Here is a 27,562-nt window from a genome sequence, read left to right on the forward strand (position 1 = left end):
TGGCTCACCCGCCTTACTCCACTCTCGCAGCTGGGGAGGGGGTGTCTGGGTCCTTTGCCTTCCCTGAGGGGTGGCCCTGAGTAGGGTAGCACCAGTGCCCCAAAAGGATGCAGTACGCCAGAACCCGGCCCCTGCGTGCTGGGCTGGGGGGGGCCTGGGAGGGCCCTGGGGCTTCTCTGATGGAAACTGACTCCCTACACCCCCAGCCCCCAGCCCCTCGCCCCTCTGCCTTTCTGTGGCCTGGAGCGTGCCCCTTGGAGGGAGTAGTAGAGGTGGATGCTAACCAGGGAGGGTGGTCTGGGGCTGGTCCCGTCTCCTGGGCAAGCCCTGACCCTGCAAGCTGGCCGTGGGCACCGTGTCCTCCTGTCCCCCAGCCCCCCAGCCCCCACAGTGTGTTTGTGGTTCCAAGGAGTGTGGAGGTTCAGCCCGGGGCTTTCCGCTCGCGCGGGAAGGGTAACCGGGGAGGAACACACACCGTAGCCACCAGGTGGAATCGCTGGTTTTATTACAAAGCCGCCCAAGGTCACCAAGTGCCTTGGCCTGGCCCGACCCTTCTTCCCAGCTGCCCCGAGCTGAGGAAGGCTCCACCAGATGCCTGCACACACCTGCACACGGGTATACACAGGTATGTTGACACACTTAGAAACGTACACGCGTTTACACGACACCGACCAAACAGGCACACTCTCCTGTGGAGGCCCCCCCCCCCGCCTCGCACGCGCACACACAGCTACGCAGCAGACTAGAGTCGGGAATCCAGAGTGGTAGGGACACTCGCTCCCCTCCCCCTGCCCTGGTGCCTGAGTGAGGCCGCCACTGGGCAGGTGGCTGGGCACCCTGGTGCCTGCCTGCAGACCCCAGTGCTGCTTCCTGGGCCCTGGGCTTGGCTTGGCTAGCTGGGGTGGCTCTGTGGGGCTGGTCCAGTTCACCCTGGGCAGCCAGGAGAGCCCACCGCTGCCATGTCCCTCAGGATCAGAACAAGTCCGGCTGGCTCAGGTGTGGGGAGGCTGGGCCCCTCACTTGGCCTAACTCTTCAGCAAAGACTCCTGCCAGAGCTCCGGGGAGCGTCGTGGGAGATGAGGCCAGCAGGTCCCCCCAGATGATTAATGTCATCCCTGCGGTCAGTGGGCAACTGGTTGGCTTCTGGCGTGGCGTGGGATGGCACCGTGGCTGCCCCTGGCTGGGACCCCCGAGCTCTGCGGAGCCAGCGGCAGCCCCGTAGGAGCATGAGGGCTATGGCGTCGAGCAGCAGCTCCAGCAGCTCCAGGACAGAGAGGACCGATGAGCCGAACCACAGGCTCCAGAGGCTGCCCGTGGCTGAAAGCAGCTGGGGCACCTGCAGGCCCCAGTGGGCGGTCAGCAGGTGCACGGGGCTGTGCCCCAGGCTGGCCAGCCGCCGGTCCTGCCCCCACCACAGCCCCTGGCTCCCGGCTGGCTCACCGAGTAAACGGGCGTCTTGTCCACCGTACGGTAGTTGAGCTCCTGGTAGAAGATGTTCACCTTGGCCACGTTGCTCCTGGGGCAAGGCAGAGGTGTGAGGGGCTGGGCCCTGGGCCCACACGGCAGGGCCCCTCTTTGGGGTACTGAGGACAAGGTTGGCAGAGGGAGGGGCCTCTGGAGGGGGAGTGCACCCACCTGAGGCCTGGGCTCTGGCTCAGGCTCCTGTGGCGTCGCTTGCCCAGCACGGCCAGGATCCAGTCCTGTGCACAGAAAAGGCTCGCTGGGGCTGCAGCTTCTCGCAGCCCTCAGGACGCTGTGCAGCCAGTGTTAAGAGCAGGGACCACAGGGCACAGCTGGTCCAGGGTGAGCCTTTGGGACCTGTGAGACCCACCTGCTTGCCTGCCCCTTACCCACCCCTTCGGGGCACTCACGGCTGACTTGGAGGAAGGCCATCTGGAGGTCCCGGCAGAGAGCTTGTAGAAAGACTCCCTGGGAGAGACAGACCCCCTTACGCTCCTGCTGGGGTGCTGTGGCAGTAACCCCTGACCCCAAGCCCCCACACTTGCCACTCACCTGCAGGGCCTGGGGCAGCGTGAGGTACAGGGAAGCCGGTGGGTCCCCAGGTCCTTGTAGAGGCGGTAGAAGCAATGACCTGGCGGGGTTTGTGTGTCACAGATGAACCCACTAGGCCGATGTGGGGTGGAGGAGAGGTTGCAGGTTGACAGTGCCTGGCCGCACTCCACCCCAGTGGCCGGGGGCGGGGGGTCTCACCCCAGGCCGGGTGCCTGGCGTAGCTGCTGTACTCGGCCCCTGATGGCAGGGGGTAGAAGTAGTAGCCGCAGGAGCAGGTCTCCACCATTAGCTGCTGAAAGCAGGACACGAGGCAGGCCTGGGGGGACAGCGGGGGACATGAGCTGAAGGTCCTGGGGCCGGACATCCCTCCTCCAGGGCCCGCAGGAGGGCCTGGTTCACCTCCCTCTCAGCACTGCACCTGCCCTCCCTACACCCTCCCCCACTCCCCTCCCCCTCGGCCACCCCTTCCCCTGGGCATTCCTGCCCCCCAACTCCCCAGCTCCATCTCCGCTGGCCTCCACCTCCGCTGGGCCCTGCCCCAAACCTCCCCTGGCCTCCCTCTCCCGGGGCCACCCCCCCCAGACTCCAGATCCCCCTCCCCTGACCACCTCTCTCCTGGCCTCCCCTGGTCCTTCCTGAGACGCTCCCTTTGTCCCCCGACGGCCCCACACTCACCTGCAGGGCATACGAGGCCTTGTAGAGCAGCTGCACGTCCACGCCCTCCACACCCTTGGTGCAGCGGCCATAGGGGCCCCCCAGCCGGTGCACCTTGTCCTGAGGGGAGGGGGCATGCTTCAGTCCCACCGTCCCAGCCCTGGGGGCCCCAGAGTTGGGCAGGGATGTCGGGAGTGGGAGGCCTGGGGCCCTTCCTCTGCCCTGGCTCCCAGGGGCCCACCCACCTCTCGGATGCCGACTGTGGTCTCGGTGCCCGGCCGGACGCTGAAGCCCTGGTGCTCCAGGAAGGGCGTGTGGTCATGCCCATGAATCATGACCTGATGCCAGCCTCCGTGGACAGCAGAGGGAGGTGGTCCTGCCGCCCAGCCCTGAGGACCAGGCTGATCCCTGGGAGAGGAAGGGGGTGAGGCCCGGCTGGCATGGACGCCCCCTGCCCCACTCAGCCTGGGGCTGGCACTCACCATGGGTGATGCCCGGGTGCCGCGCAGCTGAGACGCCACTGAAGCTGTAGCAGCTACTGTAGGTGGGGTGGTGGAACGTTCGGAAGTGCCTGGAACCAGGGGCCACACTCGTAGCAGCCCATGACCCCATCGCGTGAGGCCTGAGGGACTGTGGCCTGCCTTACCTCTGGGCGAAGCCGTGTGCAGCCAGCCGGACCCCGGGTTGGCACCCACGCCCGCAGTGGGGAAGCAGCCCGCTGCCCCGCGCCCACTCACCGGGCCTGGCAGTCCTGGCCGTCGAATCGGCAGGAGAAGACAAAGCGGCCTCCGTCCTCGCAGGCGGGGGGCGTCAGGGCCAAGATGTTCACGTAGTGGAAGCGGTACCACTGCTGGATGGCTGTCACGGCTGACGAGAAGGCCCGGTAGAAGCAGTCTCCCCCGGTGCTGTTACACTGAGGGGAGCGGGGCCAGCTCAGCATGGCCTCCTCGTCCGTCCACGCCCAACTCACAGCCCTGCCGGGTGACAGCGTGCCGGGACCTCGCAGGGCTAGGGACACTCACCAGGTGGAAACCCACTTTGTTCTGGCCGCCTGGTTGGCTCAGCCTCTGTAGGCGGATCCCGCGGTCCAGGTAGAAGGCAGGCTGTGGGAGCCGGGCGTCAGCAAAGAGGACGTCCCTGTTCTCGCTGAAGTTGGATTTGTAGAGAGAGTGGATATTCTCTTGGGCAAACTCATCGAGTACCTGCAGGTGGGAGCGGGCTGAGCGTGGCCTGGAGGGTGGCAGGGCGAGGGAGAGGGGTGGGTTCAGTCAGAGCCCCCACATCAGTCCCCAGGTATTGCTGGGGAGGGTAGTGCCTATCCCCGCGGTGCTGACCCCAGAATCAGCCGGTCAAGCCTAGAAGCCCCCCGCCCCCCGTGTGGACTCCACCAGCCTCCTGGCTTGGCCACAGCTCCCTCTGTCTTTGCTCCTGTTGCCTCCCCACCCGGAACGCTGCCCTGCTCCCTTCTCCTGCCCCCCGCCCCCCACCTGAAGCCTAGCTGCAGGCTGCCCTTCTGGAAAGCTCCCTCCCACCTCCCCTCACCCTTCCCAGGCTGCCCAGCACCTGGTGTCTGGGGGGCACTGACCACGCCAAGCTCCAGCTGGCTCTTCTTGGTCCCTGAACACCCTCCCCACCACCACCGTCCAGAGCAGAGGTCTCAGAGCTCCCGACTGGGCGCAGGGGTGCAGTGGGGTGGGGTCATCAACGAGCCGGTGGGCCCTCCACTGTGACCACACCGGGGAGGTGCCCCCAGGCTGCACAGGTGGGGAGGCAGCACCACTCACCTGTGTGGGTTCATGTCGCACAGAGTGACGGCTGGGAAGAGCCTCAGCTCCGAGTGCACGGACACGGTCATGATGACTGGGTGACGCCAGTATTGTGCTAAGAGGAGCCTGAACTGCCAGCAGAACACCCCCAGGGCGCCCACCAGCAGCAGCCCCCAGGACGCCATCTGGAGGCCGTTCTGGCTGGAGCAGACGAGGTGATGGCCCCGTGGATGGTGGCGTTGGCGCAGAAGAAGGTGAACAGCTCCCCGAAGGAGGTGTGCAGCTCCACCAGCCTCTCTCTGGGCCTGCCCTCCAGCAGTGGTGGCGGGGGCCGCTGGGCCTCACGGAACGTCGGGCAGCCACCGGCTGCATGGGCCGTGGCTCCCACCTGCGGCCAAGGAGCAAGCCGCCGTGTGGCCCCCGCCTGCTGCCCAGCCTGACACCCACTCAGGCCTCCTCACCTCGGGCTGGTAGGACTGCCATTCTCTGTCCCTGGGAACTCCAGGGACGGTCGTGTCCCCCGGCCACCAACGGCACCGCCCAGCCCGCTGATGTTCAAAAGAGGCCCTATCGGGGGCTTGGGACCGGCCCTGCAGCCACCCCACACCACACTGGGCCGGGCACTGGGCAGCCTCCGCACGTGAGTCTTATTGCAGCCAGAGCTGGGTCTGCCGGTGGGGACAGGGACAGCAGGAAATACGGTGTCCAAGCCCTGCCCGGTACTGTTTGGACACAGGCTTACTGTCCACTCAAGTGGGGCAGGGGACTCTAGGGAAGGGCAGGCCAGGTGGGTGACCTGCTTGGGGTAGGGACTGTATTGTGTCCTTGGGCCTCGAGCCAGTGTTGAAGGTCTAGGGGCCCCACAAAGACTAGACTCTGGGCCTCAATGGCCTCTACCAACCCTTAGTGGCCACGATGGCCACGTTTGATTGGGACTGACGGAACCAGGCTGCTCCGGCCACGTCTGGGCCAAGGGTCGGGCCTGAGGACTGTTCAGTGCTCTGGGCACCCGGTGAGGCATCATCTACCGAGGTTGTCCCCAGGGAAGCCCTGTTTGTGGACCTTGGGCTTTAGGAAAAGTGGGCAGGGGGCCCGTGGGCTAGCCAGTGGTGGGGACCTGAGGGCCCTAGAGAAGTAGAGCCACAGACCCAGGGCCCCCGGACCCCCAGTCCCTCCAGCACACAGGGACATGGGACCCTGACTAGGCCACGCCTGCTCTCCTGAATACGTGTGGAGTCACCACACGGGCTTCCGGGGGACTTCCCACACCGTCTGCCTCTTGGTCTGAATCACTGGGCCTTCCTGCACCCAGGGTGGGGCTTCCTGAGCTCTGGCCCCCTCCTGAGGAACCTGGGGAGGGGGCTGAGCCTGGGGGTGCATCTGAGCCCCCGCTGCATCTCAGCCAGCCCACGCCCAGCCTGGCACACCTGAGCAGCCGGCTCCCACGTGCTCTGGGAAACTGTGTGGGAGCAGGCCAGCCGGCGGCGTGGGGCCACAGGTACAAGGCGAGGGTGGGTTGGCCTTCCTGCCCGGCTTCAGGTCTGCGGGCCTCCCACTTGCCTGGCCAGGAGCAGGTACTGGCAGGGGGTGCCCACGTTGGGTCTCACACCGTGCAGAGCTCTGCCCACATGTGTGTCCACCAGGATCACACTGGGCCTCCGAGATGAGACAGGCCTCGGCTGTGTGTTATAGGTTAGGCAAAAGGGGTTCCAGAAGGTTCTTTCTGACTCCAGTAACCATGTTTACCCTCCTCCAGACGTGCAGCCCAGACCAGCCCCCTCCTGCCCTGGCTGGGGCTACCAGGGTAGGAAAAGGGGACGCCCTGCAGATGGGGATCTTGAGGACCACTGAGAGCCTCCAGGGCCTCCTGAGGGAAGGGCAGGGTCCAGACACCTGGGAGAGAGGGCCCCAGACGCACCGAGGGATCTGAGGTGCCTCGGTTCAGACACAGCAGGAGCAGGGGTGCACTCCTGTCACCAAGCCCTCAGTCAGTGGGGACCGCGTGACCCTCTTCTCTCGCCCTTTGTGCTCAAGGTGACGTGTGGGACAGAACTCCCTGCACTTCGGGTTCGAGAGAGCCCAAGAGACCCTGAGAGAGACATGACCTTCCCTCGCCCCCAGCATGGGAAAGGAAGCCCACATCAGGTGCCCTCTGGTACCTGGAAGCTGGAGCCTCCTTCTGCAGGTGCCTCCTTTTTCCCGTGGTGAGGCAGCTCCAGCAGGTGACAAGACAAAGTGGGATGTGGCCGACACTGGCCAGGCAGCCTCCTGTTTATAACAGGCTGGCTGGGCGTGGGATGAGGCAGGGCAGGGCAGGGCCCGGCTGGCAGGGGCAGACACACCCACTCTGGACCCGGAAGGGGAAGCCATGAGGACAGGGATGGGGTCCTGCCCCTGGGTGAGATTTTCTTGCCCAGAGCCCTGGGGATGAGCGGTTCCTGGTTCCTAGAGGGAGAGGAGAGGCCTGTGTTGGCTGAGACCCCCTTGCACGGCTCAGCGGCTTCTCGCCGGGCAGACCCTCTGCTCCCCCACCTCCCGAAGCTCAGGCCTCTCTTGGGTCCGACACCAGCTCTGCCTGCTCCAGCAGTGTGCCCTGGCCACTCACCTCTCTGCCTGCTCTCCTTCCGGCAGGCGGCGAGGGATGCCTGCCCGGCTCACGCTGTCCGTGCGGACCACAGGTGTTTGTGACCAAGGGACGCCGGGCAGGGGCCTCCGGTCCCAGAACCCAGGTGTGTAGGGCCAGCCACTGGGACAGGCTCGGACTGTGGGAACAACTCGGCCGGGGTGTGGAGAGGACACCTGGTGCCATGTGGCCCACAGTTCACTCTTCCCAGCAGACGAGAAGGCCACTGCTGACCACACCACTTACTAAGACAACACCCCGCCCGCAAAGATGACACACCCACGTCTTGGCCATATACGTGCTAAGAACACACAGCACATTCAGGGTCCGGATCACACCGTCTTGGGGGTTGAAGTCCTTGGCCTCAGTGTGGCTGAAGGCAGGACACCCAGTTAACCCCCGTCCCAGGATGACCCACCACCTCTGGCCCCAGTGGGGGATCCAGCATGTCCCCAGGATGACCCGGTGGTCTCACCCTCCCTAATAAGCAGACCCTCAGCCTGGTCCCAGGTTTGAGGGTGTGGCTCAGGCCCTACTGCCCCCCACCCCCCCGGGGCAAGCTCTAGTTTCTGACACCCCACCCCAAATCAGTGCAGAGGGCCTGGACTGGGATGAGGGAGGGAGCCTCACTTCCAGTAGGCCCTGCTGGTGGGGCCTTGGCTCTGAGGAGGGGTGAGGTCATCAGCCTGTGGCTTTGGAAGGAGGCAGATGGTCACTGGTGATGTCTGGGAGGAGGAAGTCATACGCCTGGGGAAGAACAGGCCCTGGGCTCACCTGGCTGTGGATGCGCATCGTGGCTCTGTCACTTATCGTGTGACCTTGCCCAAATTAACCTCTCGGAGTCCATTAGCTCAAGTGCAAAATGGGCCTTACTTTCCTCTTCCTGCTCAAGGCTCAGGGGTGGGGCCAGCTGGTATCACTGGTGTGGCTACCCCCTCCCTGAGCCCCGCATCAGACCCTCCAGACTCAGCACAGGCCTGGGATGTCTCAGGCCTCTGCCACTGAGCAATTTTCCTCTGTGGGATAGGGCGGCACACTGTCCTGGGGGAGGCCCGTGAGCAGCAGAGGAGGGTCCCGGGTGCTCTGGGTAATGAGAACAGGAGTGACCTGTGGCTCCCAGCTCAGGAGGTTGAAGAAGGGAGCTGCCAGGAAGGAGGGGCCTGGAGACCCCGGGCTTGGGGAGCTCAGGTCTGGCCAGAGTCCCCTCCAGCCAAGGGCGGCTCACAGGGAATAGGAGCCCCCACCTTCCTGTGGGAGAGGGAGCCCTGGCCAGGGGCAGAGGCATGCCTGTGATGATGAGGGGCTTGAGTCACAGATCATCCAGGCAGAAGGCACAAACCTCCCTTCCCTCCTCCTGGGGAAACAGCTTGAGAACTGCCGAGGGGCCAGCATAAGGCGCCTGGGCCAGGGATCAGCGACCAGTGGGGAGGGGAGGAGGTCACCCCAGAGCCCACCTCTGGGAGGGCAGAGAGGTCTCTGGCTGCCTCAGCAGGACAGAGAGACTGCATCCAGCGGCACTGAGGTTGGCAGCCCCCTCCTCCCTTCCTGGTGCATCCCTTCTCCTGCCTCCCCAGGCCTCACTGGCCCTGGGAAGAGCAGGCTAGGGCAGGACAGGGTGACCCCAGCTCCTGGCACAGTGTAGGCCCACGTGGTCGCTCCTCAATAGCTGTAGTGAAGGGATGTGAGGACGCCTCAGAGAAGGGACAGGTGGGTGGTCCCACGTCTTCCACCCTCTCCCCAGAAGGACAGTAGGATGGCTGGCCCCAATCTCGAGTACAACCCCTCTTTGGGACTTTGAGTGGGAGCCTTCATGACGCTGGGCCTAGGGGTGCCAAGGCATCCCCTTCCAGGCTGGGGCTGTCCTGTTTCATGGGGCCCCCAGGCTCAGCTTATTCACCTGTGGGTGGCCCCCCCTCCTCAGGGGCAGCTTAGAGATGGTCCTAGGGGACTCTGGTATGACAGAAGTGAAGTCTGAGCCCGTGGGCTCTGCGTATGTACCGGATTCCTGGTGGGTGTGGGCAGGTGGGGGTCGTCCTCCCTGGGCCTGGAGGCTGGCCCACCTGCTTCTAGGAGGGTGAGGGGCCTTCTTGGTGCAAATGTGGAACCTCTCCCCCCCTCCAAACACTGACCACAGGGTTAAGCAGCAGCTCCAGTGAGCACAGAGGGGACTCCCTGAGATGCCTCCAGCCAGCTGGGGGCCGGTGGGGCTCGGGGTCTGGCCAGGTGTCTCCCACTGGAAGGGCTGGGGTGTGTGCACACTTCCTGCCTGGTCACCTCCGGGCTGGCTCTTTGGGACCCTCTCTTGAGCCTGGCCAGACGGTCCCTCCCAGTCAGATGTGACTGAGGCCTTCAAGTCCCGCCCTGGGGCGGGGGTAGCAGCAACTGGTAAGGGAGATGTTTTCTTGATTCTAACACTCTTGGTTTCCTGATAGCTCTTCCGACACAGAGCCGTGGGCCCCCCCACCCAAGATGCTCAAGAGAGAAGACAGCCATCCTCTTCCTGCAGCCTGGCCATTGGCAGCGGTGGGAGGGGTGGGAAGGAAGTCTGGCAGAGAGCGCTAGCTCCAGCTTCTGCTCCAAAAGGGTGGCTTTGGGGTTGGAGAAGGTCTCAGTTGTCATTTGCCGCCAGCCTAGCTGCCCACTCCTGTCTCGACTGCTGAGGCCATCAGCTCTATGGCCAGAGGGCTGGGCAGCTTGGGCCTTGCTGACCTGGAAGGCAGCCTATGCGGGGCCGGTAGGGTGAGGGTCTTGGCAGCACCTGCCGGCCACATCTGTCTTGGGCACCTTCTTCTCCCTTAGGTGTGACTCAGGGGTGCTTGGTGATCAGGAGGTTGGGGGCTGATGCTGAGGGGTTCTGAGCTGAGTCTTCCCATCAAGATGCTCCCACATGAGTCGGCACCCCCATTTTACACAGGGACAAACTGAGGCAGGAGAGGGCCTCTACCTGCCTGAGGCCCCAGCCCCACACTGTCACTGCCTGGGCTCTGCAGGTGCGTGTGGGTTTGTGTCAGACGCACCTGGGCTTGAACCCCAGGTGCCCTGGAGTGGCCTCCCTTACATAACTTTCCATGTGCTAAAAACAGCCGGGCCCGCCCCGTGTGGGGATGGCGGAGCCCCTGGGGGAGGTGGAGGAGTGAAGGCACCATGCTGAGTGTGGCAGCAGGCGGCTGAGCTCTGGAAACTAACAGCCCCAGAAGGAAGGCAGGCCAGGGATGGGTGATGTGGTAGGAGGCAGAAGCAGGCTGCATTCCCGCGGGTTGACTTACCTGGCTGCGGATGGACGATGAGCACGCCTTCTGGGTTCTGCCCAGGGCCTGGGGCTGCTCAGATCCTGCCTGAGATGCCCTGGGTGGGCCAGACTCAAGGGTAAGCATGGTGCCTGTCTCCTGCCAGTGGCCACGGCTGGACCTGTCGGTGCTCGGTGTCCACTGTCAATGGTTGTGTGACCAGTCACCTCGCTGACCTGTGGCCCAAGCCGAGAGGCAGTCAGGGGTAATGGTGAAGGGTCTAGAACCCTAGCTCTGTCCCACAGGGCCAGACAGTCCAACACAGCAATGGCCTCTCCAGATCTGTCTGGACTGATGACCACCACCTGCCTCAGAGTTGATATGCAGCATTCCCCCTGACATAACCTACGAGGGGACACTCCAGGACCCCACTTGGCCCTGTCCTGGATTTTCTCTCCAGGGAGGGCTGTTCGCAGTATGCTGGCTTGCTCAGCTGCCTCGCCCACCCCAAATTCAGACACCAACTTTACGATCTCCTGTGTGTCATCCTCATGTCCCTCCAAGCCTTCCCTCGTGGCAGACTTGAGGAGGTGGAGGGGACCAGCTCCAGGCCTCCGCAGTCAGGGTCCTTTCCACGGACACTGGCCCTTGGAACAGTATCCCCACCTGCCTGCTTCAGGCATACTCCCATGGCCAGGTGGCCAGCTCTGCCTCCCCCTCCCCTAGGCCAGGGAGGGGACCGTGGGAGCAGAAAGCAAGCCTCAGTGCAGCGTCCACTGTTGCATAATGACCCTATTCATGGGCTGGGTGGAAAATTCAGTTGGGGAAACAGTGGAACTATTTTTATGAGGCGGGCTCTCCCCCACGGGCAGGGGCTGGACAGGCTTGCCCAGGGCAGACCCCCACCTGGCACAGGTTCTCGCAGGGCTCCCCGTCCCCGCGCCTCACTGGTGGCCAGACAAGGCCAATCAGGACGTGACCCTCAGGGGCCCGAGCGGGGTTCAGTCACCGATGGGGCCGGGGGACCCTAGTGCCTCGGGTGCTCTCCTTTACATGGCCCAGGACTGGGCCCCCCAGACCGGATCGGCCCCATCCTTTGGAAGGTAGCCGGTGGGACAGTCGGGGTCCCAGTGAACTCAAAGCAGAGTTCACGCCGGCACCTCGGGGGTCACCCTGGGCCTGGGCTTGCCTGTCTTCCCCGGGACGGCGCGCCCCGCTCTGGGACGGACCGCATCGGCCGCTGACAAGCCCTGGGGCCGCCCGCCGGACAGCATTACGGCGGAAGGATGCTTCGCAGCGCCCTGACCGCCTGACCAGATCACCTGGGAGACCAGGGCTCCAACACCGCCCACACCCGCTACGGCCCTGACCGCCAGGGCGCACGCGCCGACCGTCCGCCCTTGGCCCCGCCCCACGGAGCTGCCCGCCAGTGCGCACGCGCGGGCGTTCCGGGCCGAGAGGGGGGAGGTGGCAGCGAGACGCAGGCGACGACCGCCCGGCCGGCTAGAGCGGCCGCCCAGAGCGCCGTGCACCGGAATCGGAAGCGGGGATGCGTCTCCCCCGCCCCGCGAACAGCCATCTTGCAAGCTGAGGCGGCGGCGGCGCTGCGGCGGTTCGGTGGCCTCGGTCCCGGCGCGGTGAGGCTCTTCCCTCCCTGCTCCGGCCTCGACCACGGCGAGCCTGAGCGCGGCGGCGGCCCACGCGCGGCGACGGGGAGAGGTGAGGGGCGGCGCGGGCCGAGCCGGGCTGCGGCCGCGCGGCCGCTCCGCCGGGGCCGGCCCGCGCCCGGGCACGGGGCCGTCGCAGGGCTTGTCCCCGCCGATCTGCCGCTCGAGGGGCCCGGCCTGGAGCTTCCGTGCGCGGAAGCTGCGGTCGGTTACGGCGGGGCGCCCGGGGCTCCGGGCCGGGGAGCTCCTCGGCCAGCTTGGCGGCTTGGTCGGCCCCACGGCTGGGCTCCTGCGGAGAGGCCCCCCGCTGTGGCGCGCTTGCGGGCTCGTCCAGGACTAGCCGGCGTAGATCTTGGTTTGTAAATGTCCCGGGGATCGCTGAGGGGTGGCCGCTTCAGCCCGAAGCAGCCCCCTCAGCTGCGCCCCGGCAGGAATGGGCGTGCGTGGGGTTGTGCCTGTTGGGTAATAACCGAGGGGAAAGTCAGGCGGGAGGAGCGGGAAGCCGCGCCGGGGTGGCTCCCCTTGGGCCCGGCCGCTGCTCGTGTGTGCCCGCCCACTTTGCACGTCTGCCGGTTACCTGCAGCCTCAGCGCCCAGCCAGGTGCAGGCATCTAGCCCCCGTTTCAGTCGATACCGCCTGGCTGGTCTGTTCAGTTCGCATCCAGTGCCCGACATCTTCCGGGCCCAGGCAGGAGCAGCTAGAGCGAGGCAAGGCCACAGCCTAGGGGGAGTAGCGCTGGTAAGTGCGTGAGAAGGCGCTCCAGCAGCGGGAGGGCGGTGCTCTGTCCATTCCAGGTGGGGGGAGCTTAGCGTAGTCCGGCTTAGGTGGAAGGAGGCCTGCTTGAAAGCCTGGCTGTGTCGAGTAGGCACGGAACTTGCAGTTCGTCATCTGCACTGTTCTGAAGGGTTGACCTCTGGGGCAGCTCTCCGCCCAGGCCGGTGCACAAACTTCCGTGAAAGTCTTGGGCTTGGACGTGTCACGTGCCCAGTGGGTCAGTCTGGCCAAGGTCTCTTGCCACACTGTCACCTGAGTTTACGCTTACACGGAGCAGAAGAGATGTGCGGAGAAGAAAGGAACGGGGAATGGATGCTGGGCAGGTGGCAAGCCTGTGTCCATATGAGGCTGAAGGGACTCGTCCCTGTGATAATGGTTCAGGCTGCTTTCCTTCAGCTTCTGTATGTGAAAATGTTTTATTCGTGCCATTTTTTTCTTTTTCAAGATTTTATCTATTTATTTGAGAGAGAGGATGAGAGGAGAGAGAGAGCACATGAGAGGGGGGAGGGTCAGAGGGAGAAGCAGACTCCCCACCGCGCAGGGAGCCCGACGCCGGTCTCGATCCCGGGACTCCAGGATCATGACCCGAGCCAAAGGCAGTCGCTTAACCGACTGAGCCACCCAGGCGCCCCTCGTGCCATTTTTTCTTAAATGTCTGCACTCTGTTTCGTTCAGCATAATGCACTTTTGTGGGCCTTGTCTGTAGGATTTGCAGGGAACTTGAGACATGCTTCCTACTGTGTGTAGGTGCTGTAGACTAGAGGGGCTGTGAGATCACTGACTGAAGCACAGGAGGGGTCAGTTGGGAGCCCTTCCTTTCCACGAACTGAGTAGTTGAATCATAAATGTGACTTTAAAGTTTATGCCTTTGGGAGCAAGAATGAGAGGAGACGTTTGTGACTGGCCAGGCAGGATCCATCTATTTTGTGTGGCTGTCCAGTAGCCTTCATTAAGCATCCAGCCTGGCCACGTAATTAAGTGCCAACACAGTGGTATTTGAGTTATCCAGTGAATTGTTTTGTATATGGCGGAGTGCTGACTTTATATGAACATTTAAAAGAAACAAGTCCAGTGTGGTGGTTCTGCTTTTGGGTTGTTGCTGTTTGTTACTAGGTGTTGGTCCCGGGTGAGCCGCCTGGCCCACTTGGCTTGGCCAGGAGCTTGGGGGCAGTGCTGTACGGGAAAGCATCCCTCTCCAGGCTGTTCTGTAGCCTTCCCCGCTGTGCGTTCACCAGTATCTCTGCTGGGGCCTGGCAGGCACCTGAGTGGTGTGGAGCTGGATCGCAGGGAGGCTGGTGGAGGCATTTGGCAAGGGAAATCAGGGAGGCTTTTGAGGGACTTAGCTTGGCTAGGCCTAGAAGAGCTAGGCCAGGAGGAACCTAAGTGAATTTTTTGCGAGTAGAGACCAGGCTGAGAAGCAGCCATCTGGTTAGGATGAGGAGGGGATTTGGGAGTGGGGAACTAGGAGGGGGCTAGCTGGGGCTTCTTTGTCAAGGGCTTGGCTCTGGGGGAATCTTGAAATGCTGTGATCAGAACTGTGGGTGGAGAAAGTTAATCTGACTTAAGTGTACAGAAATGGGGTGAGACTAGAAGCTGGGAGGCCAGTTGGGAGGCTGTTGTGGTGGTTAATGGGAACAATAGTGGGACCCTGCATTAGGGTGAGTGGAGTGGGGATGGGAGAAGGAGGAGAACAGAGACCCTGAAGTTTAGGGGCCCCAGAGAAGTGCGGTGGTGTGTGGAGGACTGCTCTGCAGGCCTTGGGGTGTAGAGTGAGCACACTGAGCCCTGGTTGTCGCCTAGGGGTTTAGTGCTCTGAGGGGAATTCAGCCTGCAAAGGGGCGGGAGTCCACAGACCTCTGACCTGATGGAGCCGTCGCTAGGGAAATGAGCACACAGAGGCCCTGAGGTGAAGATGAGGAGGGCCAAGCACTGTGGTGGGGGTTGGGGGTGGAGTGACTTCAGGGTTGTGCAGGTCAGAGGTCAGGGTGGAGATCCTGACCGCTGATGTGCAGGGCGTTGGCAAGATGGGCTGAGATTGCTGAGTGGCTGTGTCCGTAGCACGGGGGAGAGCAGGACAGGTATGGCTCCGATTGGCCACCACTGTCTCCTTTCCATTCCTGCGTACCCCTACGTGTCCTCTGTCTCTATCATATTTTAGACCAGTGGCTTTCACACTTTATTTTTAGCAGCAGAACTTTTTTGCCTTGCTATCTTATGGGAAACTTCAGTGTATATAGCAGTTTGAGTTGGAGCTGATCTGATGTCTGTGAGGGTGGGGAGCTCTGTGTCTTCTCTCACCATCCCTCCCCTCTGCCTCTGAGCATAGCTGAAGTGTCCCAGGGCCCCCTAAGCCAGGCCATGTTTCTTCTCTTGAGGCCTCGCTCCTGGTCCTTAGCCTTCAGTGCTGTCCTGTCCCTCCCATGCCATCTCATCTGTCCCATTCGACCTTCACTGAACTGTTCAAGTGATCTTTTTTTTTTTAGGATTTTTTAAATTTATATGAGAAGAGAGTGCCCACACACATGAGTGGTGGGGATGGGGTTGCAGAGAGAGAGGGAGAAGCTGACTCCCCGATGAGCAGGAAGCCCGATGCGGGACCCTGGGATCATGACCTGAGCCGAAGGCAGATGCTTAACCGACTGAGCCACCCAGGCGCCTCGTGTCCAAGTGATCTTTCTAACAGAAAGTCTGATCTCCCTCAAGGCCTGGGCCTAAAAACCTTTCTGCTCTGCGGCGTGGCCGCCTGGCCTTGCCTCCCTGGCCAGCCTCGTCAGGCGCCGTTTACTGTGCTGTGGCTCCGTACACAGGGGCCCAGTACTCTTCCTCGGACCCATGATGCTGCCCAAGTCCCTGTAGCTCCTTCTGTCCCTCTTCCCAGCATGGGTGTCATACTTTCAAGGGTCCCCTCTCTCTCCAGTCTCAGGGAGAGGCCCTTTCTCTGCTCCCCTGTTCCTCCCATCCACGTTTGTGCAGCGGTAGATATGTTGGAAAATGTTTAACAACAGGCTTTCGCGGGGGGCTGGTTTGGGGTGCATCCTGATTTCCATGGTATAAACATTTCATTAGCACAGAGTTGGAGAGATATGCACATCCAGGAGCACTGGTCCAGGCTGGCTTTAGCACACCTCTACTTAGAACCCTTTAAATAAGATTTTTTCGTGGCGCCTGGGTGGCTCAGATGGTTAAGCGTCTGCCCTCGGCTCAGGTCATGGTCCCAGGGTCCTGGGATCGAGCCCCACATCAGGCTCCTGGCTCAGCAGGGAGCCTGCTTCTCTCTCTCCCTCTGCCTCTCCCCCTGCTCATGCTCTCTCTCTGTCTCTATGTCTGTGTCTCAAATGAATAAATAAAATCTTTTTTTTTTTTTTAAAGATTTTATTTATTTTTCAACAGTGAGAGAGGGAACACAAGCAGGGGTAGTGGGAGAGGGAGAAGCAGGCTTCCCGCTGAGCAGGGAGCCCGATGTGGGACTCGATCCCAGGACCCTGGGATCATGACCTGAGCTGAAGGCAGACGCTCAACGACTGAGCCACCCAGGCGCCCATGAATAAATAAAATCTTTAAAAAGAAAAAAATTAGAGATGTTTTTCTTCCCATTTTGGTTCTTTGAGGACAGGAGTGAGGCTTTGGGTTTTTTTTTTCCCCTTAATTTTTGTATCTGATATTACATAAATGAAGGTTGTGGCAGGGCAGACAGGAAAGGAGAATCTGCAAGTCCTGCAGGCGTCTGAGTGGGTGGGCAAGTCAGGACAACCCACAGGCCTGGGTTCTGGGTGGCTGGGATTGACTGTGCATGATGATGGGCTGCAGAAATGAAAGCAAAAGTGCGGGGCTGCTGAAGCTGTCTGCGGGTGAGGAAAGTAGTGGCGTGCCTTTTCCTTTGTTGTAAACAGAAATGTTTGTTTTCCATAGATGAGCAGCAACAGCAATAAAAGAGCTCCAACAACAGCGACCCAGCGGCTGAAACAGGACTATCTTCGAATTAAGAAGGACCCGGTGCCTTATATCTGTGCTGAGCCCCTCCCTTCTAATATTCTTGAATGGTAAGGCTCTGCATTGCCATTCACCTGACACTGACTGGCATCTGGGTTCTCTGCTGGCTCCCATCATGGCATTGGGAAAGGTGCACTTGCTCACTGCCCCCACCCAGTGTTCTCAAATCGGGCACCGGAATTGGGAGCAGTGACAAATTAAGGCCATGTTCCTGGGTATGTCACGTGCTTAGCTCTGAGGGTTGTTCCTGGTCTGCCAACATAGGTTAACAGTGTTTTTGGAGTCAGACTATCAGCCAGCAGATAGCGGGTGTTGCATGGTCCACAACGGTAAGACGGTGTTTGTGGGACAAGGGGTTTGTGAAGGGATGGTCTGGTCTTGCATTTCTGGCTGGTTCTACTTTCTCCTTTGTGCTTTTCTGTTTTGTTTGCAAATCTTTGAGTTCAAACACCTCTTGACGGACAGCTGAAGCTCTTTGTTTGCGTGGGCAAGTGGAGTCTCTGTGCGGGGACCTCAGTGACGGGCATGGGCTGTGCCTGTTCCCCCTGCTGCAGGTCAGCCCTTGGAGGTCGGGCCTGCTTCTCCCAGAACATCGACGCTGGGGGCACAGAGCCACCTCATGTCACCAGCTGTTCCCTGCTTGGCTTGCTTCGTAATACTTGGGCACACCGAAAAATGCAGGTTTCCAAGTACACCTCAAGAATGTATGTGAAATTAACATTGGAAAAATTGTCATTTGGCTGTAATGGTTAGAGAGGGTTCCTTTCTTGCATACTGTAGACATAAAAATACTTTGTGGAAAACTCACAAGGTACGGTCTTTAAGATTCTGTTACAAAGTAACTACACCATCTACAGTAGAAGTTCACCTATTGAATATTTGTGAATATCTGGTGTTGGCTGGACCCTACAAACCCCAGCCTTGGAGTGATTCTAAATTTGGAGAATTTGTCATCCCCAGAGCTGGCTGATTTTCTTCTCTCCCTCAGGCACTATGTGGTCCGAGGCCCAGAGATGACCCCTTATGAAGGTAAGTCTTTAATCTGAGAGGAACAAGAGGCCGTTTTACCTTCTGAATAGACCTCACCTGTCAAACACTTGGTATTTGTGAATCACGCCCTATTTTGGATGTGCATTAGTGAGATTGGACTTCCTTGGAATCCATCCCAGTATTTCTCCAGGTCCTAGAAGTGTTTGGTTTTGCCGTTGTGTTCAGTCTTTGGGGGCTATCTGTAAGTCTTAGGGTTTACCCAACCTCTGACATCAGTAGGATGAGAGCTGGAAGACAGACCGGGTGAGCAGGACAGTGCGGCCAGTTTCTCCCGGGGTTTGTTCAGACCAGCATGAATGTTGTCGGAGGAAGGAAAGGTGTATTTATGGAGCACTCACTCTGCTGCACCCTCTGAGCTAAGTGGTTGGGCCCCTTTGTGGATGGGGCACTGAGGCTTAGGGAGGATCTGCTCTGGGTCAGCTGGACACCTCTGCTCTCCTAACTGCTGCTGAGGCTGATCCGGTGATGCCACTCAGGGTCCTCTGGTGTCATTTACAAAGTAGACCTGGGATTAGCCAGCACATTGGGGGGCTGCAGGGAGCCTGGCACCAACCTCAGAGTTTAGGCCAGGGTGAGAGATGAGCCATGGCAGGACAAGCCCAGGGCAGAGCTGTGGCCAGGTGGGCAGTACCTTCAGCTCTCTAGCCACTGGGTCCTCACTTCAGGTGACATGTCCCTCCACATGGGGCTTTTGCATAAGATTTCACTAGAAAAGAGCCCGGCTGCTGGAGGAGAATGTTTGGCCTGTATGTCACTAACTCTCCTTTGATGCAGGAGTCCCTGTTACGGGAAGATGTGTCCTAGGGAGACAGGTGCAGAAGTCTCTTTGTAGGTTGGGTGTGTTCATAGTGACATGCCGGGGACTGCCCGAATGCCCAACAGCGGCATGTGGGCTTGATGGGCTTGCAGTGGGTTTCCTAGAAATGCAGCAAAAGACGGGCTTTATGGCCGTTTGGACAGATCATGTTAGAATGCTTGTTAAGGGGCGCCTGGGTGGCTCAGTTGGTTAAGCGACTGCTTTCGGCTCAGGTCATGATCCTGGAGTCCCGGGATCGAGTCCCGCATCGGGCTCCCTGCTCGGCAGGGAGTCTGCTTCTCCCTCTGACCCTCCTCCCTCTCATGCCCTCTGTCTCTCATTCTCTCTCTCTCAAATAAATAAATAAAATCTTAAAAAAAAAAAAAAAACGCTTGTTAAATAGGGGCGCCTGGGTGGCTCAGTCGTTAAGCATCTGCCTTCAGCTCAGGTCATGATCCCGGAGTCCTGGGATCGAGCCCCGCATCGGGCTCCCTGCTCGGCGGGAAGCCTGCTTCTCCCTCTCTCACTCCCCCTGCTTGTATTCCCTCTCTCACTGTGTCTCTCCCTATCAAATAAATAAAATCTTAAAAAAAAAGAATGCTTGTTAAATATGTGTTTCTGACACACTAGGACATGAGTGCATTGTGCCTGGTTTTTAAGTTTATTTTTTTGTAGTTTTAGTATTTTCCGGATAAATAGTGAGCATTTACTAATTTTTGTATCCAGGCCTTTTGCTGCTGGAAATGAGCCTGGACAGGGGTGGAGGCAGCGGGGAGAGGAGAGGGCCGGCCCCGAGCGAAGGCATGCAGGGCTGGGACTACAGGAGACCCCCATACCCCCCAGGCCCTGGCTAGCATGGGGTCTCCTGTCTCTGCAGAAAGAGGTGCCCTCTTTTCAGGCCCCAGCCTGTCACGAATGCTTCCTGGTGTCTGGTACTCCCCTGTGCATTTCCCTGCTGGTTCTGGCCCTCAGGCTGCCAGCAAGATTCCCTTCAGACACAGAGCTTTTCCTGCTGCCCCTCCTCCCCTTTCTTTCTTCCTCCTCGTACTCTGCCTCCTCTCCCTTCACTGCCCTCCCCTGCTGCCCATCCCCTCCTCCGTTCAGGGCTACACTGCAGCCTGCAGCCCTTCCTTCTGCTGACCGCTCTCACCTGGGTCGGTAAGGGACCCCTCTGAACTGCCAGTCCGAGGGACAGATCTCAGGCCTCAGTGTCTGGGGTTCTGTGGACTCTAGTGGTATCGACTCTGGCTTTCTCCTCACTTGCTCCTCCTCTGACTTCTGGGTGTCCTGACCCTTCCTTCTCAGTCTCTCATGGCTCCTGTCCCTGTCCCTGTCTGCTTGGCACAGTGCACTCCAGGTGCACCAACCCTAACAGTTCTGAAGCGGCCTCCTGCTAGTGTGGGTGTCACTGAAGATTCTCCCTGGATTGATTTGTAGATTTTACACAATCCTATCAAAGTCGTAATAAAAGTTTCTTGTAGGCATACACAGATTTATTAGATTTTTATTCTAGAACATACACGGAAAGGCAGAGGATCTAGAATAGCTAAAACAAGAATAAAGTGGGAGGAGTCACTCTGCTTGATTTTTCAGACTTGTGTAGTTTCAGTGAGCAGACTGGAGGGAAATGTGGAAATGCAGGTCAGTGGAACAGTAGAGAACCCAGGAACGGTCTGGCACAGCTGTGGCCTGGGGATTTTTTTCTTTTTTCCCCACTTCGTTACAAAAGCAGTTCGGTGGAGGAAGGGCAGTGTTGAAGGGCAGCATCGTGCTGGGTGCTCTCCCTGGCCTCCTTCCAGGGCCACAGTGCTCTCTGTAGTTTCTGTCCCCAGGGCTTGGCCAAGGCTGTGCTCCTCGCTCCGTGCCCTGTGGACACTTGGAATGAAGGATGTGGGAGCTGCTGGCCTTGCACTGTTTCCCTGCCCTCCCTGGACGCTCTGTCCTCCCATGTTCCCTGCTTGGCCTCTTCACCTCTCAGGATGAGCCCTCCTGGGCCCCCCTCCAGCACAGATCCTCCCAGGATTCATCTTCTGCACTGTAAGGGGCACCGAGATGTGGAGGATGGCATGCTTCTGTGGCTCTGCGTGCGCCGCCTGCCGCATGTCGTGCAACTTGCTGTTCGCTTCTCCGGTTTGCTCCCTGTGTTGCCTCTGCCTGGCTCCTGCATGGAGCCCTTCCCTCGGTGGAAGGTTTTCACCTAGCATCTGTCCAGTAGATCGCAGGAGGTCGAGCCGCCGGGTCAGCGCAGGTATTGAGAGTTCTGTTCCCCGGCAGGTGCACACCGTGCCTCGAGGCAGTGTCTTCCCACTACCCCACCCCCGAAGCTACACGGGGCAGCCATTTCTGGTGTAGCGCTGAGCCAGACCATTTCAAACGCGCATTGACTCCTCCTGCTTCCTCTTAGGAAAAGCCCTTGTTTGTGTCACTTGCCTAGTTCCCAGTTTGGCTTTCTTTTTTTAGTGATTTTGAGTGTGTGCGCTCTGAGTGTCATTTATAGTGTTAGTTTGTCACTGGTGGACTTGTTGGCCTGTTGGGTTGGCCTTACGAGGGACACTTGGCTCATGTCATCCGTCCACCACTGGCAGAGCTTGGAGTAGAAGACCGCACTCCTGTGAGGGGGCGGGGAGCCCAGATGGGGGGGGGGGCCCTACCCAAGAGTGGCTTTGGAGCAGTGATGTGTGACTCTTTGGGACTAGTGTGCCCCAGTCCTTGAAGTGGGACCACACCCAGGGTCCCGGGGGCAGCGGGGAGACCAGGTGGAGGTGAGGGCAGCCCGTGAGGCCTCACTGTGCAAGCACGTGGGCATACAGACATCCCCAGGTATCGTGTCAGTGCGTGTCCTACTTCTACTTAACGTGCCCGTGGTGGCCCAAGGCTCTGCGTTTCCAAAAGGCTCCCAGGTGCAGCCCTGAGAGGGTGTGAGGCCTCAGGTAGGCATGGCCAGTGGGACTGGGAGCTGAGCGGGCAGGGCTGAAGGCCATGAAGCTAGCAAGGTCACCCAGAGTGTTGGTCCGGATCAGTTTGAAGGTGTGGCCAAGAGGATTTGCTAATGGAATAGGTGTGAAATGGCAGGGCCAGGGGGTGGGTGGGTGGCAGTGGGGCCTCCCAGATTTTAGTCTGAACGCCCAAGAGGATGGAATTGCTGTTTGGGGGAACTAGCTGGAATTCTTTCTTGGACCCGTCTGGGCAGCGTTGCCTGCATGGCCTCGGCAGGGTGGACTTGGGCATAGCTCTCCGGGAATTTCACAGAAAGAAGAGTGAGCCATTGGCAGGCATCCCAGGGGGGTGGTGGCTGGAGTTTTGTTCTTTTGTGTTTTTACGGTGGGAGAAATGATGGCAGGTTTGCTTGCTGCTGGGTGTAGTTTGGTGGGGAAGGAGAAATGAGTAGCGCAGGAGGGAGGGGATCTGAATAGGGGTGACCTCCGCTGACATGCTGGGGAGGGCGGCAGGCGGGGGCCAGTGAGGAGCTCGGTGCAGCTTCTTTTCTGATGCTGTGCTCTGAGTGAGAGAGGGGATGTCCTGTGCCCCCAGTGAGACCTCCAGCAAGACTCTTGTGTTCCAGGGGTGGTCAGCTGGTGGGCACAGAGATGGGGAAGAGCGGGTGGGGTGGGATGGGAGGCCAAGGGTATTGATGCCAGCCTGAGGGCTGGCATGGGGCTGAGTGGGAGGGGTTTCCCCCCACAGGAGTTGCACTGTGGACCATGACAAGGCTCTTTCTCTGTTTTGATATAGGTGGTTATTATCATGGAAAACTAGTTTTTCCCAGAGAATTTCCTTTTAAACCTCCTAGTATTTATATGATAACGCCCAATGGAAGATTTAAGTGCAATACAAGGTAAGGCATTTTTGCTTCTCAAGTGTTGAGTGGGGTCCGGATTGGGGTGAGCTCTGTTGAGTGGGTCCCTGTTTTTCAGGCTGTGTCTTTCCATCACGGATTTCCACCCAGACACGTGGAACCCGGCCTGGTCTGTCTCCACCATCCTGACAGGGCTCCTTAGCTTCATGGTGGAGAAGGGCCCCACCCTGGGCAGCATAGAGACGTCGGACTTCACGGTGAGGGCTGGAGGGCATGGTCGCGTGTTGGGGGGCTCCCTCTCATGTCCTTGCTCCCCAGGAACACTCGCTGCTCCGCTGCTCTGGGCTTCCTCGTTCTCATCAGCAGCGGGAAGAACAGGCCGAGCCTCCTCAGGGGTCTTGGGAGGGGCAGGCAACACCACTGGTTTTATTTTTCTATTGTTTAAGTAGGACTCAAGTTTAATGTTACTAATTGATGATAACGGAGAGAAAAATAAGCCTTGATAAGACTAAATTAGTTTGTTGTGAAGAGTGAGTTTATTGAGTATTTTCAACAATGTGAAGATAGCGGCTTTTGAGGATAAAACCGTCTTTAGAATTTGAAAGAATTGAAGTTTATCTTCGGGCTGATTCTTTCCCTTCTCTTTCTTCCTAGAAAAGACAACTGGCTGCACAAAGTTTAGCATTTAATTTGAAAGACAAAGTCTTTGGTGAATTATTCCCTGAAGTCGTGGAGGTAAGGAACAGGGGCTGCCAGTCAGTTCTACCCCCTTGCACACCGGAATCTTCCAAAGAGAAGACGGTGCTGCTCTGCGTCTCTGTGCTGCAGACACACAGCACGGAGGGCACCTGTGCCCACGGGCACCTGCAGGAGCTAAGTGGCAGGCGCAGCCCCGCCCCCCCTCCGCCAGGTGCCCAGGGTCAGGGGGGCTTGGACGCTGGGGTTGGAGCTGGAGAGGCCAGGGAAAGGGAACTGGACGTCAGGGTGTGGAGCTCCTCAGGTGGGCTGCTGAGCTGCAGGGAGGGCCCTTGGCCAGGAGGGGCAGGGTGAGCTGCACTAAGGTTGAGGCCACGGTGATTCCGTGTCACTTGGACCTGCTCGGTCTAGGCCCTGAGAGGTGCAGGCTTGGTGATTTTGACAAGTCCCCGGGCCCCCTCATCTGTAAGACAGGGTTAGCAGCAGCCCCCACCTCCGACAGTGGGTATCAGGATCGAATACATGGGGCTGGCGACTGCTGGCCCCACAAGTCTTTGTGGTGGATCTTAGAATCCTCCCTAGTCTTTTTTTTTTAAGATTTTATTTATTTATTTGACAGAGAGAATGAGAAACAGAGAGCATGAGAGGGAGGAGGGTCAGAGGGAGAAGCAGACTCCCTGCCGAGCAGGGAGCCCGATGTGGGACTCGATCCTGGGACTCCAGGATCATGACCTGAGCCGAAGGCAGTCGCTTAACCAACTGAGCCACCCAGGCGCCCCAGAACCCTCCCTAGTCTTAAAGGAACTCGTTTGTTTAGACCAACCGTTGTTTCTTTTTGTTTTTATCTTAGGAAATTAAACAAAAACAGAAAGCCCAAGATGAACTCAGTAGCCGACCCCAGGCTCTCCCCTTACCAGATGTGGTTCCAGATGGGGAAACACACCATGGTCAGAACGGGCTTCAGCTCCTCAATGGGCATGCGCCAGGGGCTGGGCCACACCTCGCGGGGCTCCAGCAGGCCAACCGGCACCACGGACTCCTGGGCGGCGCCCTGGCGAACTTGTTTGTTATAGTCGGGTTTGCGGCTTTTGCCTACACGGTCAAGTATGTGCTGAGAAGCATAGCGCAGGAGTGAGCCACATGCCACGGCCGGCAGAAGTGGTCAAAAACGAGGGACACTGGGCCCGAGCTTGCCATGGGCTGGCTGGACATGCCGCCGAGCGCAGGGTGGACCTGCCTGACTCCTGGGGTTAGCTTTTTAAAAACCTTGAAAAGGAAAACAAAAACCAAAGTGTGTAATTTGGATTTAGAGGAGATGCAAGATTCTCAGCTCCCTGTCCTCGCTCTGGGGTCGTTGGGGACCATGGAGCTTGGGTGTCGAGGAGGAGGGGCCTCACGCTTTGGTTTTATAGCTTATCTCCTGTATCGTCTTTTGGACCTGTTTTAGTAAACATGTTTTTCATTTTATTAGATTTGGTCACTTAAAAATACAAAACTCGATTATCAAATACTCTGCGTGCATTCTTGGTCCAGCGGAGCCCTGGCTCAGCAGGCAGGAGGAGTTTCCACAGCTGCGCCCAGCTGGCAGGGGCAGGGGGCCTGGCCGTGGGGCCCAGGGGCTGGCCAAGGACAGCCACAGATTGGGTCCAGGAGACGTGGGGCTTGGCCTCCGCATTTGAAATGTGTTTTGTTCACTTGGAAAGCAGCAGTCTCTTGTAGGAAAGTGGGTTCTTTGTTTTGCTCAAGTTGAAATCCAGCAGCTGCTTGCTGTCTGACCACAAGGTGGCACCCTTTACTTGAAGAGCCACCATGTCCTGTGCGGTCCCTAAGGCTGCTTCCAGTTCACCACCCCCCACCTCCTTGCCTCCACACCCGTGCCAGGCTGGGCCCCCCACTGCCACCTCCAGGTTCCCGGATGCTGCAGGGGGTGGCCCCTGGTGCCCACAGGACATTTCCTCTGACCCTAGCAGCGCCCCGGGGATCTGCACCTGACAGGCAGGTTCTGTGCACTTTGGGGCTCCCCTCACACTTGGTCCAGATCTTTGCTTTACCCTAAAGATAGGCTCACATGTTCCTTTTCGCAGCTGATCCATGTCTGCTATGGGCTCTGCCCTGGAAGATCACACACGGACTGGGCATCACGGGAAGTGAAGGCTGCCCAGGAAGGGCAGGGCCGGTGGGGTGGAGCTGGACCCCTGGCTGCCGACGTCTTCCATCAAGCGCCTGTTTGATGATTTCACTTGCACGTCATTCGAAAGCACTGTGTCTGTGGGTGCCGGGCTGAGGGGCTGTGATCTCAGAACTCCAGGGGCCACAGCAGCCTCAAGTGCAGCCACACTCTTGTACATCTTCGACATTCTTTGGTTTTTGATCGGTTTATTTAAAATTGCTCTATAATTTACCACTTGTGTGTATTTAACCCACTCTTGTGAAAAAAATCTTTCATTATATCTTTGTTCCTAAATGTTGTGCTGTTTGAGTCTCTTGGTGGAAGTGCAAGTCCATCTCGGCCCAGTGCCAGGCTCGCCCACGGGCAGGCCAGCGGCTTGGCCTGTGGGGGGGCGCCCCGTGACTAGCCATGGGCCCCGGCAGCAGCGCCACACTGCTGGGCCTGGACCCCTGCGTGCGGTGGTAGGCGGGGGCGGGCTCCGCCGGGCCTCCTCTGCTGTGCTGGATGCCGGGCCTTACCCTCTGTCCATGGCCGGATCTGATCCAAACACTTAATGTTTCCTGAGGTTTTGAGGAGGCAGATTACATAGCAAATATTTTACTTAACGTGGGTTATTTCCGCGCCGTATGTGAAATCTCAACTATTAAAAACCCTTGTCAGCGGTAGAAATGATCCGTGCTGTACAAAGCCTTCACCCAGTGTCCAAGGCGGCAAGCTGTCTGCAGTGACCCAAGGTGAAAGATGACCTTGGGACGCCTGGCTGGCCCATTCGGAAGAGCAGGTGACCCTTGATCTCGTGGTCGTGAGTTTGAGCCCCACGTTGGGTGTAGAGATTGCTTAAAAAAAAGGTGAACTTGTCCTGTGGGTCTACACGTCTGACCCCGTGTCCATGTTGCTCTCCCTCGGAGGGGTCACCGGCCCCTCCCTCTTGTGTGGAGTCCCTGGTGGACGTTGGGCGTCCCCAGTAGTTGTCCCAGCTGAACCGCTGAGTGCAAGCCGTGTTTGGAGTCTCTTAATTCAGGGAGGAAGCCCCTGACCAAACTCGGGCTGCATGGACACAGGTGAAGGAGTCCTGGAGGTGTGGAGAGTGGTCTTGCAAAGGGCGTTGCCAGCATCTCCCCCAGGAAGCTTCCCCAGGCCCAAGTCTGAGACTGGAAACTGCAAATGCAGCCGAGGGGTCTGGGTCTGGGTCTGAGGCTGGAGCGACCGTCATGGGGGGCAGACTGCTGTGGGGACAATGCCCAGTGTCTGGGTACAGAGAAGCGGCTGCTGGCCTGGGCCTCCCCTCCAGGGGCAGTAGGGAGGGTGTGGAGGACTGGGGAGCAGGGTCTCTTTGGTGGTTTTCCAGGCAGCTCCTGTGCTCACGGGGGGAGCCGGGCCGCTGGAAGGAACCATGGGATGCAGGGGAGAAGGGGAGGGGGCACTGAAGAGCAGAGAGCTGCTTCCCTGACACTGGACCCGAGCCCAAGGGGGCCGCGTCCCCCTGCAGAGCACAGCTTGGCTGAGACTCATGGACCAGTGGGCCAGCGAAGTGGCTCCTGCTTCCTGCTGACGGTCGAGGTGCCTGGGGATGGGAGCAGAACCCATGGTTCAGCCGGGGCTGGGCCTGTTTGAGGCCCACTGCCGTGTGGCTCCCCCGTCCAGCTTCAGAGGTCGTCTGCTGTAGGTCCACCCGCCTGTGGGACCGTGCTGGAGGCTGGCCAGTTGGCGGTGCCCACACAGCAGCCAGTCGGAGATGGTGCACTGGCCCTCGCACTCTTGACACACTGAAGCCCTGACGGATCGGGCCATCAGGTGCCCAGCCTCCTGGGCACCGGAGGAGGGGTCTAGCAGCTCAGTGGGAGTCCCTGGGCTACCTTCCTGACCTGGTGGTGGGTGCAGGTCACATCCAGTGTTCTATCCGGGCAGAGCACAAGGGGATCTTCTGCAGCGTGGCCCCCTTCAAGACCCAGGCATTGGGAGCCGGCTCACCAGCTGGACACCCGAAAGAGCTGAGGCTCCAGCAGCGAGCTCAAATTTCGCCATAATCGCCCGCTGTTGTCCCCGGACCCGACCACCTCTGCCTGAACCGGGAGGGGGGACGGATGACCCCAGGCCGACTCTCCTCACATCTTCCCCACCAGACTTGTCTCTGGGGCAGCTCTGCTTGTAGTGGCCACGGACACGGTCTGGGGCTGGGGTCTGCCTTCATCGTTCCTAGTGGACGTCTGGAAATTGAGGAGTGCCAGGAGGAGGACTCTTACGCTGTCCACTAGGACCAGTGTGCCCGCTTCCTCTAGACTGGACTGCAAGCAGCAGCTCCTCTGGGGGCTAGCCACGGCTCCGACCGTTCCTAGTCCT

The 27,562-nt window shown here is 59.5% G+C and overlaps 2 protein-coding genes across 4 annotated transcripts; one reads left to right on the top strand and one right to left on the bottom strand.

The window, feature by feature from the left end:
• Nucleotides 1-488: 488 nt before the first annotated feature.
• Nucleotides 489-12,624, bottom strand: SCNN1D (sodium channel epithelial 1 subunit delta). Its single transcript, XM_035019050.1, is given in 17 exon segments — nucleotides 489-1,336; nucleotides 1,441-1,700; nucleotides 1,832-1,929; nucleotides 2,014-2,092; nucleotides 2,212-2,329; nucleotides 2,689-2,787; nucleotides 2,913-3,004; nucleotides 3,007-3,075; nucleotides 3,150-3,238; nucleotides 3,405-3,580; nucleotides 3,690-3,897; nucleotides 4,452-4,650; nucleotides 4,653-4,821; nucleotides 6,593-6,878; nucleotides 7,039-7,282; nucleotides 11,590-12,239; nucleotides 12,584-12,624. Coding segments are annotated over 17 exon segments (3,180 nt in total). The 3' UTR covers nucleotides 489-1,033.
• On the top strand, nucleotides 11,834-25,512 carry UBE2J2 (ubiquitin conjugating enzyme E2 J2). 3 transcript variants are annotated; one of them, XM_035020068.1, is made up of 7 exons: nucleotides 11,834-11,920; nucleotides 16,634-16,764; nucleotides 17,703-17,743; nucleotides 22,293-22,395; nucleotides 22,475-22,613; nucleotides 23,011-23,091; nucleotides 23,903-25,512. In XM_035020068.1, the coding sequence occupies exons 2-7, from the start codon at nucleotides 16,634-16,636 to the stop codon at nucleotides 24,185-24,187; spliced, it is 780 nt and encodes a 259-aa protein (XP_034875959.1). In that variant the 5' UTR covers nucleotides 11,834-11,920; the 3' UTR covers nucleotides 24,188-25,512. The 3 variants fall into 3 exon arrangements, with proteins under 3 accessions (XP_034875959.1, XP_034875958.1, XP_034875960.1); XM_035020067.1 differs by having other exon boundaries at nucleotides 11,840-12,002; XM_035020069.1 differs by lacking the exon at nucleotides 11,834-11,920 and adding an exon at nucleotides 12,190-12,305.
• Nucleotides 25,513-27,562: the final 2,050 nt, after the last annotated feature.

Source organism: Mirounga leonina, unplaced genomic scaffold, assembly GCF_011800145.1.
Source record: "Mirounga leonina isolate KUSES-001 unplaced genomic scaffold, KU_Mleo_1.0 Mir_173, whole genome shotgun sequence".
In the NCBI taxonomy this organism is placed as follows: domain Eukaryota; kingdom Metazoa; phylum Chordata; class Mammalia; order Carnivora; family Phocidae; genus Mirounga; species Mirounga leonina.